Genomic DNA, 12,364 nt, shown 5'->3' with positions numbered 1-12,364 from the left:
CCCTCAGATATCCACTTCAACCACACTTTCCGACTTGCAGCAGTACAGTCCACTTTGAGCACAGATGCTCAGGGTCACAACAGCTCAGTCCACTTAGGCACACTTCAGGACAATGCCACTGTACAGGCCACTTTCAGGTTCACACAAGCACAGTCATTGTGGCGCATGTCAACAGTGTCACAGTACAACTTCTTCAGAGTACCAGCAGCACGGGCCACTTAGGCCACCTCACTACAGTGCCACAGTGAAGGCTACTTTCACGGTACAGTTGATGTGGTCTGATCAAGCACACTTCTACAGTCCCGCTGCTTCAGGTAGGAGAGTGGACGTTCCAATCAAGGAGAATACCAATTGTTCTCTCTCAATGAACAGACGCTCCGCTCCAATGCTTCTGCTAGCCCTGATAGTCCGCACCTCCTGCAGTGTTGGCACTCTGCTTTCCTCCAATTCTAAGACAGGTCAACCTCCAGGCACTTCAGGACAGGGAGACATCTCTTCTCTCCAGGTCATGTTCGTACACCTTTGGGAATCTGGCACTTCAGGACAGGGAGACATCTCTTCTCTCCAGGTCATGTTCGTACACCTTTGGGAATCTGGCTATCGGGCAGACCCCAAATCTGGTTTACAGTGGTCCTATGGGTACTGTGTGGAGCACGCCCTTCTGTTGTCAAAGAGAACTTTGACTGGGACAAGAGGGTCAGCAGCTCCTACCTTTACACAGATAAAGCAGACCGAGGATATAGATTTGCTATCTACACTGAACCAGTTTCATGTGTCCTTCTCAGCCTTTGTGTAGAATGATGCTCCCCAAAGCAGGGTCATCTCCAATTTGGAACACCCACAACAGGGGCGCAAACAGCTGTGAGTGTTCTGCACCTGGGGATGAACGGCCATTCTGAACAGTGATCAGGAAAAGAAACAAAAGGCTGGTCTCACCTGAAGGACACTTTGCACTATGAACAACCAAGACTAAAGTCCCCACCCTTCAACCCTTTCCCCCACCATATATCAAAGGACAGTGCTCAGAAACGCTCATCAGCAGCTCCTTGCCGCAACAGCATCTAATCAAATTCCTAAAGGGAGACATGTCTTCTCTCTCCCCATTTCAGTGTTTGAACTTCCTTTTTCCACTTTCAGGAATATTAGCAATACACTTCCACTGCCTCGGAAAACAACTTCACCTCCATCTTGTGCACATGAGCAAGCCAGGGGATTCGAAAATGGAACCTATCAGATTCCATTACTCTGGTTCACTCGTACACACAATGTGTACATCACACTGGCCACACACAGAAACCACTTAGGTACTCAGGGCAGAGGGAACACAACAGTATACCTAGCTAGACCCATTCCAGTCCCAACAGTAAATGTAATTTAGATATAGAACTTTAGTACAATCAAACAGTCTTGCCTAAAGCCAGACCTATAAATTATACACAGTACACCTAATTTCATTCTCAGGAGCGTGGCTATCAACAGTGCAGCAAGTTAAGGGAGAGGGTGCGGTTTAACGGCTAGGGGGGGGGGTCGACCTCAAATCCGGGGAACTGGGTTCGACGCTCAGCAATGACGCTCAACATCCGGTGATTCTGGGAAAATCATTTATTCTCCCTGTGCCTAATAAAAATGAATGTGTCATTGTGTAATGCAACTGGTGCTAATGTAAAGCACTGATACCTTCGAGTCAAGTTCAAGCTATATAAAACTCTGGGGGGGGGGGTGGGGGGGGAGTGCAGTGGCACAGTGGAGTGAATGGGGCCATTACACCCCAATTATAGATGTTTCACCAGGTCTTTGGGGAGCATTTCTTTGCTTGCACTAGTGCCTTTGGCATCCTTTCTATGACATTGTTTATACCCAAAACACTTGTCTTTAGGCACTTATGAAAAGCTGTTACTTATAAAGTTTAACATAACTGTTTTGTTGACCACATAAAGAAGGCTGGTTAAGCTACCTTACTGGATTCGAACACATATCATTCACCTGCTTACATGTGTTTGCAGTGATACATTAACCCACTGAGCTAACTTCCAAGGTACAGCTTCTGACCCAAAGCATGAATGCCATCAAAAGGATGGCATTCCTGAAGGAATACTGTATGGACAGTGTCCCCTGATAGTTTAGGACTGCACCCTCCAGCCAGGATGTCTCTGAGGACATCTGGTCTTCCTGTAGGCTTCACTTATCCCTTCCCTTCCTTTCCTTACCCTTCCCTTCCCTTCCCTTCTCCCTCTGAGTCTTGGAGGAACCTAGCTATCAATGTTGCAGCAGTGCAGTGGCACTAAGAGGACTATGACAGCCATTTTGCGTGCTAGCATTATGGCTCAGGACGCCTGTGCTACACCACTAATGGAGTCCCCCAAAGGCCAGAGTGTGCTGCGCGTCTTACGGCTGCTGTAGTGGGCCGGGTTGGTGAAGAAGACAATGTTGTTCTTGAAGAGTGCACCAGCAGCCACAGCGGGGTCCACCAGGGTCTCGTCAAAGGTGACGTGCTCCAGCAGGAGACTCTCGCAGCCGTCAAAGCTCTGCACCACGATGCGGCAGTGACAGTGGTAGAAATTCTGGTTCCGGGCGTTGATCACCACAGAACCATCCGATAACTCATAGGGCTGTAAAGGAAGATGAGAGGTGGTGTTAAAGCAATAAGGGCGCCAGTAAAGCATTCCATCCGGACAGTGATTTAACACTCAGCTCTGCCCTGTAACTTCATGCATGAGTGAGTGGATGGGTGTGTGAGAAAAATAAGAGAAGTGACTGCATGGGTAAGCAGACAGTGGGTGAGTAAGTGTAGGAGTGAGTTACTAAGTGCATGAGAACATTTACAAAACTCAGTGAGATGACTGGTGGATTAAGTGAAACAGTGAGTGAGTCAGTGTGTTGGTAGGTAAGAGGGTGTCTCGCTCAGTACGAGTTCAGTTCTCAGGAGAGACGTGAAGAGAGTTCACACCTCCAGTCCATGCTCAGTCTTAAGTGTATGCCCTACAGATCTTCGTGTTTCGGGACCCTATAGGTGCCTTCTCATGCACCACAAGTATGTAGGCGTGCATGCATGTGATTGACACACTGCAAACCTAGCGACAGAGAAAACAGCACCTGGCACTCGTCGGGGTTAAAGTCCTGCGCCCTTTTGGGTTGGTTGTAGGGTATGCTCTTCAGACTTCCTCCATAGCGCCAGGTCACTCCATGGTCATTACTCAGCAGGCAGAAGACCCCGTCCCCGCTGATAGTCCCGTGACCACACACGATCAGACGCCCCTTACTGGGAGCCAGCTTCTTCTGTGGGGGAAGAAAAGCAGAGAACAGACAGTGACCCAATCATAGCAAAGAGTGCACATCTATTCAAGGTCAAACGATAAAGAACTTCCAGAAAAATTGATAAAAACAATTCGCAACATGGCTGCGGTCATAGATGTATAGGTTATTAATGTTTTAGGGACTCAAGTTACACACATTCCTTGGTATGATGGTGGTTTTAGCTAACCAGATTGATGAAAGATTGCATCATCAACAGTCACCATTTACCATTTACACCACAGATTAAATGCCAAATTACCCAGATTACTGGCAAACTGGGAGTCTAATTATTCCTGGTCTTGTGTTCAAGATGTCAGTTTAGTATGACCTAGCCACAGAGGCAATGGATCTCAAACAGACATCAAGGAACTCAACAAGTTACTACAAATGTGGGGGAATAGGAGAATGGAGAGAGTAGGATACGCAAGTCAGAGATAGTCATAGGAGCGGGACTTTCTTCAGGTACATCTGCAACCACGGTCAACAAATCACCAAAATTCCTGGTCTACCTGCAATTCAATTGGACACATTTTCACGCATTACTGAGGTCACAATGTAAATTCTAAGGACCGGTTTGGTATCAAATACATATTTTACTTATTTCAATGGAAGTAATCGTATTATTTAGTTTGTTGGAGAACTAACTATGCTAATTCCAAGATTAGTTATAATTCAACTAGTCATGTTTTCCAGATGAAAATGTTAATGTATCTAAATTCTTGGAATAACAGAACTTTGAATCACACATAACCCCAAACTCATCAGCAGCTAGTTGGGATCCAAGAATCGAAGAGCCTAGGCATCAAGTCAGCGTAATTAGCACCTTTAATATTAATTACAGGACTTGGGAGTCGAATTACATATATCCTTTGGCTACTTTAGAACATACTAATTAAGGGCCTCATTAGGATGGCGGACGGACCTGCGTCCGTCCGCCACCCTCGAGGTGGAGGGACCGTCCGCAGGGGCAGCGGCGGTCCCTCCGTGCGAATTAGGATGTGACCGCCACCCTGGCGGTCACATCCTGTATGTTTAACATTGCGGCGGGTGCTGCTTCAACCAGCACCCGCCTCAATGTTAAATATGCATTTCTTTCATTTGCATACACAAAACGGCAGGCACTGCACGGTGCCTGCCGCCTTGTACATGCAAATGCTAGGGGGTACCATAGGTACCCCCCATGTGCACCCCCACCCCCTGAGACCCTCGGGGCCCGCAAGGGCCCCCAGAAGCTATTTTCCATGGCGGTGAATCCGCCGCGGAAAAGCATGTTTTGAAACACATTGTAATTTGGCTGGCGGTGTCTTGCACCAAATTGCGGCCAACACCCCGCAGATCAGCGGCGGACGGACCTGCCATCCGCCGCTGATCCCACCGCCTTCCTAATCTGGCGGTGGGTGTTTTGAAGGACCGCAGCGGTGATTCCGCATCTTCCGGGCCGGCGGTGGCTTCCGCCGGCCCTGAGGATGCGGAATCACCGCAATCCTAATCGCCCCCCAAGTTTATAGTCTGCTATGAATTAGCTGCATCTCGTTAAGCCAGCATTCATATTACCCTAACTGCCGGGCTCGGTGCTGCACCTGCACTAAATGAGGAGGGCTGCCAGTGGTGGTAACAAAGGTGTGGTTCCTTCAGATGTAACTACGGAGGAAGAAGACTGATGTGCTCATCAACACTTGGTTCCAGATCCAGGTCAGACTGCCAAATATGGGTCTCCATCACCTACAGCACCCTGTCACCTGCCTTCTCCGTCACCCACAATCAACACTTTAGAAGCCTTCGGGGAAAGTCTGGAATCAACTAAACCTCCATGCCAACTCCACCAAAGATTAAAATCCAAAAATTGAAGAAGGAACTGACAGAGAAAAACCTTTGCTGTCCATTCACTGAAGATCTGACAAGAACTTTTAGACCTCTTCAAGAATGTCCTTGGGTGGCTGGAGCCACGGGAGGCTGGTGTCACGGGAGGCTGGTGTTTGAAGCTCAAAGGCTGCTGCCTCTCACCAACAAATCAGGAAGGAAGGCAACATTCACATTTTAATGAGATCCCGGTCACCACCAGAAGGCTTTGCAGTAAGACGCCGGAGCATTCTGCCTCTAGAATTGTAATGCATCAATATTATATGTACCTTGACGAGTTACGCAGATGCCCCCAGAAGTCCCATATGGCTAAGTAGAACTGGCACATCTTTATGTGCTATGCAAAGGACTCCGCTGTCCTCTAATACGAGATACAAGCTGTTAAAAAAACACAAATATAAAAAGAAAAAATTGAATTTCCATATTTCTTCTTAATTCACACTGGTTTTGAGGGTTTCTTGCTGCCAAGTGAAAAAGTAAGGCTGCAAGCCTACAGAAATGTCTGCACTTACCAGATCGTATAGATTGTCGGTGTTACAGGTTTTCTGTTTCACCTACTATGCTGTGTGTTCAAAGAGATTTTTTTCAACTAGGGCATGAACGTAAACAGGCGGACGAACAAAAGCCGCCTTCTCTCTCTCTGGGGCGCCGTGGTCAGCGTGCCTGCCTTCTAGTGATGTCCCCAAGGATATGGAGCAGCCCGGCTCCCGGTGACCTTCAAGGCAGAAGGAGGCAGTGCCCGAGCTGGCAATTCATGACACACAACAACATGGCTTTAACTGCGTGTGCTCATACTCCGCTAGCCAGTCCCAATCCAGAAGTCTGCACTTAGACAGTTCTACAGAACGTGGCGATAACACGGAGTGAGACTTTTTTTTTACCATGCATAAGGGTACAAGGTTTTTGCTTGAACCTATTACCCTCAGGTTGGTTGTAGTTCAGTCCGGGTGTCAATTTCTCCAGCATCACTTATTTCTCAGAGCACTAGGAACGTTTTTTTCCCCCAACTTCTGAGGACAGACACCGAAAAGGAAACATTGTACTTTCACCGATTCAAACCTCAGGAAGTTTGGAAACCATGATCTCTAAGTCTTACTGCAATATTCTGCACTACGCAATAGTTATACGTTGTCTCTGCATCCCTCGTGTTAACTTCCGGTGATTCGCGTGTGCAATCAATATTTTCGATTCCTCGCCTGCACTTCCAATGAATTTGTGCAAGTGGATGTGAGTGCTAGGTCGCGCTGTTCCTGCCATTCCACTCTATAATTTTACAGAAGATCGGGGCGTAATTAGGCGGCGGGGCGTAATTACAGGAGGTTTTGCGTAAGAAACGTACTGCATAATTGTGCAAGTTGCAGTGGCGTGATTGAAATGGTGTCTGTGCTAGTCATGAACACAGTTGGAGGAACGACGTGATAAGGAAGGCTGCTTTTCCCCCATATGTCCACTAGGTGACGCCATTACATTACTGTTAATACTAAAAATGCAAAGTCACTACTTTGTCATGAACATTTTAATATTTCATAATTTGGGTATTTTATATATTCTATCACTCCCTGAGCTTGTGAAAGAACGGCACATGCGCCCTTAAAACGCAAGGTGCAAAGACGCACCACACAAGAATGACACTGACACATGGCTGAAGTCACTACATCTGTGGTGGCAGTGTTAAACGACATAGACAAACTGGGGCCTCTGATACTCTGGACCATGAAAGTCTAGTAAGAAAGGTGGTCATTAATTGTGAAGAACGTGAAAGATGCGAGTCCATTACAAGAAATAAGTGCCTCTTCACTGGGACAGGAGAGGCCCATTGTTGTACTTGACCCTCTCAGGGTAGCTTAGCAAAGCGGTCCAAGGCCTACTCAGAAGAGATGGTGTGGGCTAGTAACCCCAGCTCACTGCGTTCAACAACAAACCTCAATAAATCATTGTCCAGTGCCATTTCTTATAGAAAGCAAAAATACTTTTATTACACATCCACTACTAAATGCTAAGCATTAAAATTACAAAACAGGTACAATACGGTAGATCTGAGGTCTTCAAACTTTTTTGCTTTGAGCCCCCCTGAGCAAAAGGTTTTCAAGTCGGGCCCCGACTTTGATGCCTCACGCCCCCGGTCCCCCATAACACTGCATCTGAAGCTCAAATGATACCTACTACTCTGCCCATTGTACCATCACTCCTAGACGTGAGGTCCAAAGAAAGTGGTCTGCCCCGTTGTGTAAAAAACCAAACCAAAAAAAAGTAGAAATCCCACATTTTGCCTGCCTGTGGCTTAGGACCTGTTCCCTGCACAGCAAAGGTAACCTGGGCTCCAATGCCAACAAGGAAAAACAGGTTCCCATCCGCTATTTTGCTAGTAACAGACAAACTTGGGGTGCACTGCCCTAGTGCCACTGAACCTGCTGCAAAAATGGTAGTGATGGTCATTTAAAATCCATATGCCACATAATCGACCATCTGCTGCATATTGTACAGATTTAAAAAAAAATGTGTTTCCAGCTCAGACGGATCAAAACTTACTAAAAAGGCAAAATCACATGTTGCTACGCGGTGAAAGGCTCATCGCAAAGGCTGACAGTCAGCTTTTTGTTGCTTACTGCTGAAATTGGGTATTAATCTGGCAGCAATGGGGGGAAATATTTGCCCACAAAGTGTTAGCATGCGTAAAATTGATAAAGTAATGAAGTAACACTAACATAAAAAGTACTGTGATAAGCCGCAAATGTGGACTTTTTTTGCCACATAATTTAGTCAACTCTGCCACATAATTGCATCCTTCCCGCCACTTAATTCCAGCAGCCTTGCTTATATACTGTATAAGACAATTTTTACATAATGACTTGCATATTCACAGTGCTTTGTGTTACGGGCTGGGACATCATAGCACTGTAAATACACAAGTCAGGATTCCACACGTTACCAAGCACGATTCAATTCTAGAACTCTCTGGTTTCAAGGTTTAGTTCAATTTGCCTTTGTTTTTCGTTTACGGTGTATGCATTATTTTAAATGCAGCTGGCTAAATTTGAAAAAATCAGCAAAGTACTTACAGAAAATATTGTTAATTTCTTTGTAGCCACTAAGCCACTTTTTTGACCATGCCACCACGTCACCATTAATACCAGTTACCATCATTGTATATGCCCTTTACCTGCTGGATGTAAATCAAAACAGCCTGGAAACACGATAAATAAAGAAAGTCACACTTCCAGGCCATCTTCATTTACATTTTATTGACAAAGGCATTTGCGTCCCCCTAGGAACTTAGCCACGGCCTCCCAGGGGGCGCGCCCGTAGTTTGAAGACCTCTGCTGTAGATGGGAATACCTTTGGTGACACCATCGTATCACGTTACACCCCTGGTGGGTCCTGCACCACCTTACTACAAACCCCCCATCTACACAAGATGCAACATCACAATACAAGCAGGGGTCATTGTCAATAAGGCAGAACTACTGGCTTTGTCAGGGATTCACCACACCAGTAAAAGCAGAAATATGTTATAATTCACCATTGCAACACCACTTAAGCCAATGGGGACAGTACCTATATGCAATACATGTTCTAGCCCACAACTGAAACCATTGGGGGTAGTACCAACATTCAACAGACTTCATTATACTGTAAAACCATTAACTATTAACCACTGACATTGTGAATAAGTATTGAATCTCTCCCACCCACGCGGGCTGTGGTGGTGCGGCGTGTGCCCGTTTCCTCCACATGGGCAGGGGTAGCATGGGCTGGAGCAAAGGTGATGTCTTTTGTCCCACGCAGATAGGGTCCTCCCCCAGGACAGTTCTATTCCGCCAGGCCCCGCAGGATGGGTAGCTGGGGCCAATCGTATGCCATTAAGTTACTAAGGATGAGCCAGCCCTTAGAGGCGTGGCCCTCCCCGGGGAATATCGCTTTCAAACACAGCAATATGCACGTTTTCCTGCCTGCCTTTTTGTGGGGAGCTGGATTCTGAAACTTGTGCAGCCCCTCTGCAAGCAACGTAGAACATCTTACATGACACACTCCCCAGGCATCATGGTTTTGGCTGTCTTGTGACCTGTGTGTCAGCAGAGTCAGTGGTAACTTTCCTAATGGGGGTCGCCCAGCAGCAGGACCAGTCCACAGAAGTCGCAAGGGAAGCCCCCAGCAGGTTCATTCCCCAACTGTACCTCGGGGAGCAAAGGGTGGCCATCATAGTCCTGAGGGTCAATTGGAACTAAAGTCCTTCAGTCCATCCTTCCAGCTGGGCATTCTTTCGGAATCATCACTCCCAGGTCCAATGCCTTCTCAGTCTCTCCCTTGTGTATGGGCTTTTAAGTAGAGGTGGAAAGTTCTAGACCTACTGGCCAATCTCAGGGTGCCACTTTACTCCACCTCTATCCCAACCCTTCTGCATAGCATTCTGGGACCTCAGGTTGACTGTGAAAAGAGCTTCCCTGAGAGCCTGACTCAGCTGCCGGATCCCTTCCCACCAAGCCAACAAAGGGGAGCCCCTCCTGTGTTTAGCTCCAGAGGTCCTGCCCTCCTACTTTGTTTGTGTGGGCTTGGGCCTAGGCTGTCCAGTGTGACAAGCTAATTAACTGATGTAGATTTCCTCCACACACACGACGTTTCCCAGGAACTTTGTCAAGCTCTGTTAGTTGCTCAATTGTGTGGGGGGGCCCTTGATCCTCCTGCTGGACAGCAGAGCTCTTCATTGGATCCCAGGCCTACTGGGCCAAGTTAACAGCGGAGTCTGGGAAACATAACCATTCTTAAAGTGCCATTCAGGATGCATATATATCCCTAGATTAATATCTCACTGAACCATGTAATCCGAAGTAGCACAAAACTGTATTTTAGTACAGGTTATTCCTATAATGTGTGTTTCAATCAAGTACCAAAGATTTTCAGTAAGCACTTAAACTATGACTGCCCACTTACATTATAATGTATGCCCCCTCGCCCCCTTAGCCCCCCAGTAAGAACCAATGCCTGAGGGGTCCCTCTTTCTACTGGATACCTGTGCATAGACTCCAGACTGCTCAGGATTGTAGTCTTACATGTGCAGCATACACATGTCTGCTCACATGTTCATATCTAACCAGGCAGAGCCTCCTATATAGAGTGAGACTCAAGTAGTGAGACTCACTCAAAGCAAAAGGTCAAATACAGGGTAGCCAAAAGTGAAAAAACAAGGGGGTTTAAGTTGGTGGAACTTACTTTGCAACAATTGTCCATTATAACCTCAAACATAGGCTCTGAATGAATACGTCTTTTTTATTCTGCATTGAATCTTAACAGTTATCAATGTATAATCAACAGTTACAAAGGCAGTTCGTTTCGCCTTGTCCAACAGTGCCCCCAGTACCTGAACACTGGCAAATATGCATCTGTCATAGGTTGCGAATGGAGGGTTGAGCCAAGTACATACACCGTATGTGAAATATGTTTACTTGCACTGGCTCCTCTCTTCAGAGCCAGCTGAACTTTAATTTATTCAAACTTATTTACATTCATTTCTTGGTGCCATGAATCTATGGCTGCCCAAAGTATGGCAGGGATAACCACTATTAAGCAAGGGCCATCATTAAGCTTCTGTTGGCACCATCATGCCACCATGTCATAAATTACCACCATAATGTGGGGCTTGCATTACAGCAAGAATGGGTGCCACTGATGCCCACAGCTTTTTCCAAGAATTACTATCATATTGCCACGATGAACATTATGCCAGATTTTGACACTATTAGTCAATGGATGCTTACAAAATGCCTACAAAATGGCAAGACCTACTGCCACTCTGTTAGACCCATCAAGGAGCCAGAGAGGGAGATACCATCACACCAAGGATGCCCCCAATATTCCAGTAATTACCACCATTGTGCCACAGCAAGCAGACTACCCAGGTTTGGCAACTTACAACGGATGCTACCATTATACAAGGCTATGCATTTGATCATGGATGAGCAACGGGTAACATCTCATGGACACCCATATTTTGCCAAAAATTACCACCAATATGCAGGGCCAACATTTTACTAAACGTGGGCAATGGCCATCGTCCCAAGGATGCCCACAAGTTGCCAACATTCACGATCACTATGTGAGGATGAGCACAGATGAGTAATGTGCATCACATCACACCCCATTTGATGCAAGAATCTCTGGTGTCTACAGTGACATTTTTTAAAGATAAATGTTCTTTGGTAAATGTTCAATATAACCGAGCTTCAATTCGTTTTTTAGACTGGTTACTTGCATTCAGGCTGCAATATATATATGGTACTGTGCACTTTACCTGTTGACTGATTTATCCCCAAGTGTCACTAGTAGTGGGTTGGTTGGGTCTTTTTCATTTCCCAAGCCGGTCATACACATAGATAGTATTTTCTCTTGCTCAGCCTTCCAGCCGCCATCTTAGGTGGGGATACTTTGCAGTTTTCACTGTTGTGGTCTAGACTATTACCAGGAACAGGCATTTAAACATAGGCTCAGACACTCTAATGTTATGCCAAAGGCAAGCAAATCTTCACCCTTCCAGGACTCAGCAGGGCCAAGGGCCAAGAAGGTTCCAACATTTGTATCGAAGGTTAGTGCAAATGAACTCTTGACTTGGCGGTATGCTCTATCGTCGTGTTCTCCCCCATAATAACTTCAGCAAATCTTCAAAAACCTTCCTATTCTTAAACCTTATCTTAGTCCCATGAGTCTTTGAATAATAGTTCAGAACCTAGCGCATGCTTGCACAATATCTAAGTTACTTTCTTGTATGAGTGTAAATGTTCACTCGTTAGTAAAGCCTGCATGGAAATTGACAAACTGATTTTAGATCTGAATTTAGACTGTCTCTTCATCACTGAAACCTGGCTCTTTGCTGGCGACAGAGGATGCCAGCCCAACTGTCCACTGAATAAAACACTTTGTTTGCACTGATAGAAGGGGCGGTGGCACAGTTTGCGTTTTCAAAGAAAATGCAAACATTTTTAATTATAGTATCCCACCCTTCAAGGATGCAGAATACCAACCCTTACGATAATGACTTCCAATTGTGCCGCGGCCTAAAGCTTTTTGATTGATAGATCTCCGTTTAGAAGAAGCAACTACCGGTCTACTTAACTCTGATTATTTATTTGTGTTAGGTCATTTTAATTTATATGTTGACAATGTACAAACAAAGAGGCCAGAAACCGGATTTATTTTTGTGCCGCCCGACCTGCAGCTT

At 46.0% G+C, this 12,364-nt stretch overlaps 1 protein-coding gene across 1 annotated transcript in view; it reads right to left on the bottom strand.

The window, feature by feature from the left end:
• Positions 1-12,364, bottom strand: part of NEU1 (neuraminidase 1) — a 105,963-nt gene that overhangs the window by 12,138 nt on the left and 81,461 nt on the right. The window contains exons 4-5 of the mRNA XM_086924558.1: positions 3,094-3,276; positions 2,390-2,609 (exon numbers count right to left, since the gene is read on the bottom strand). Of these exons, the coding sequence (XP_086780684.1) occupies positions 2,390-2,609; positions 3,094-3,276 (403 nt within the window). The remainder of the gene's footprint in view (positions 1-2,389; positions 2,610-3,093; positions 3,277-12,364) is intronic.

The sequence above is a fragment of the Lissotriton vulgaris genome, chromosome 5 (genome assembly GCF_964263255.1).
Source record: "Lissotriton vulgaris chromosome 5, aLisVul1.2, whole genome shotgun sequence".
NCBI classification, from domain to species: domain Eukaryota; kingdom Metazoa; phylum Chordata; class Amphibia; order Caudata; family Salamandridae; genus Lissotriton; species Lissotriton vulgaris.
The sequence above is the reverse complement of the archived record's forward strand: the minus strand, read 5'-3'. Positions and strand labels throughout refer to the sequence as shown.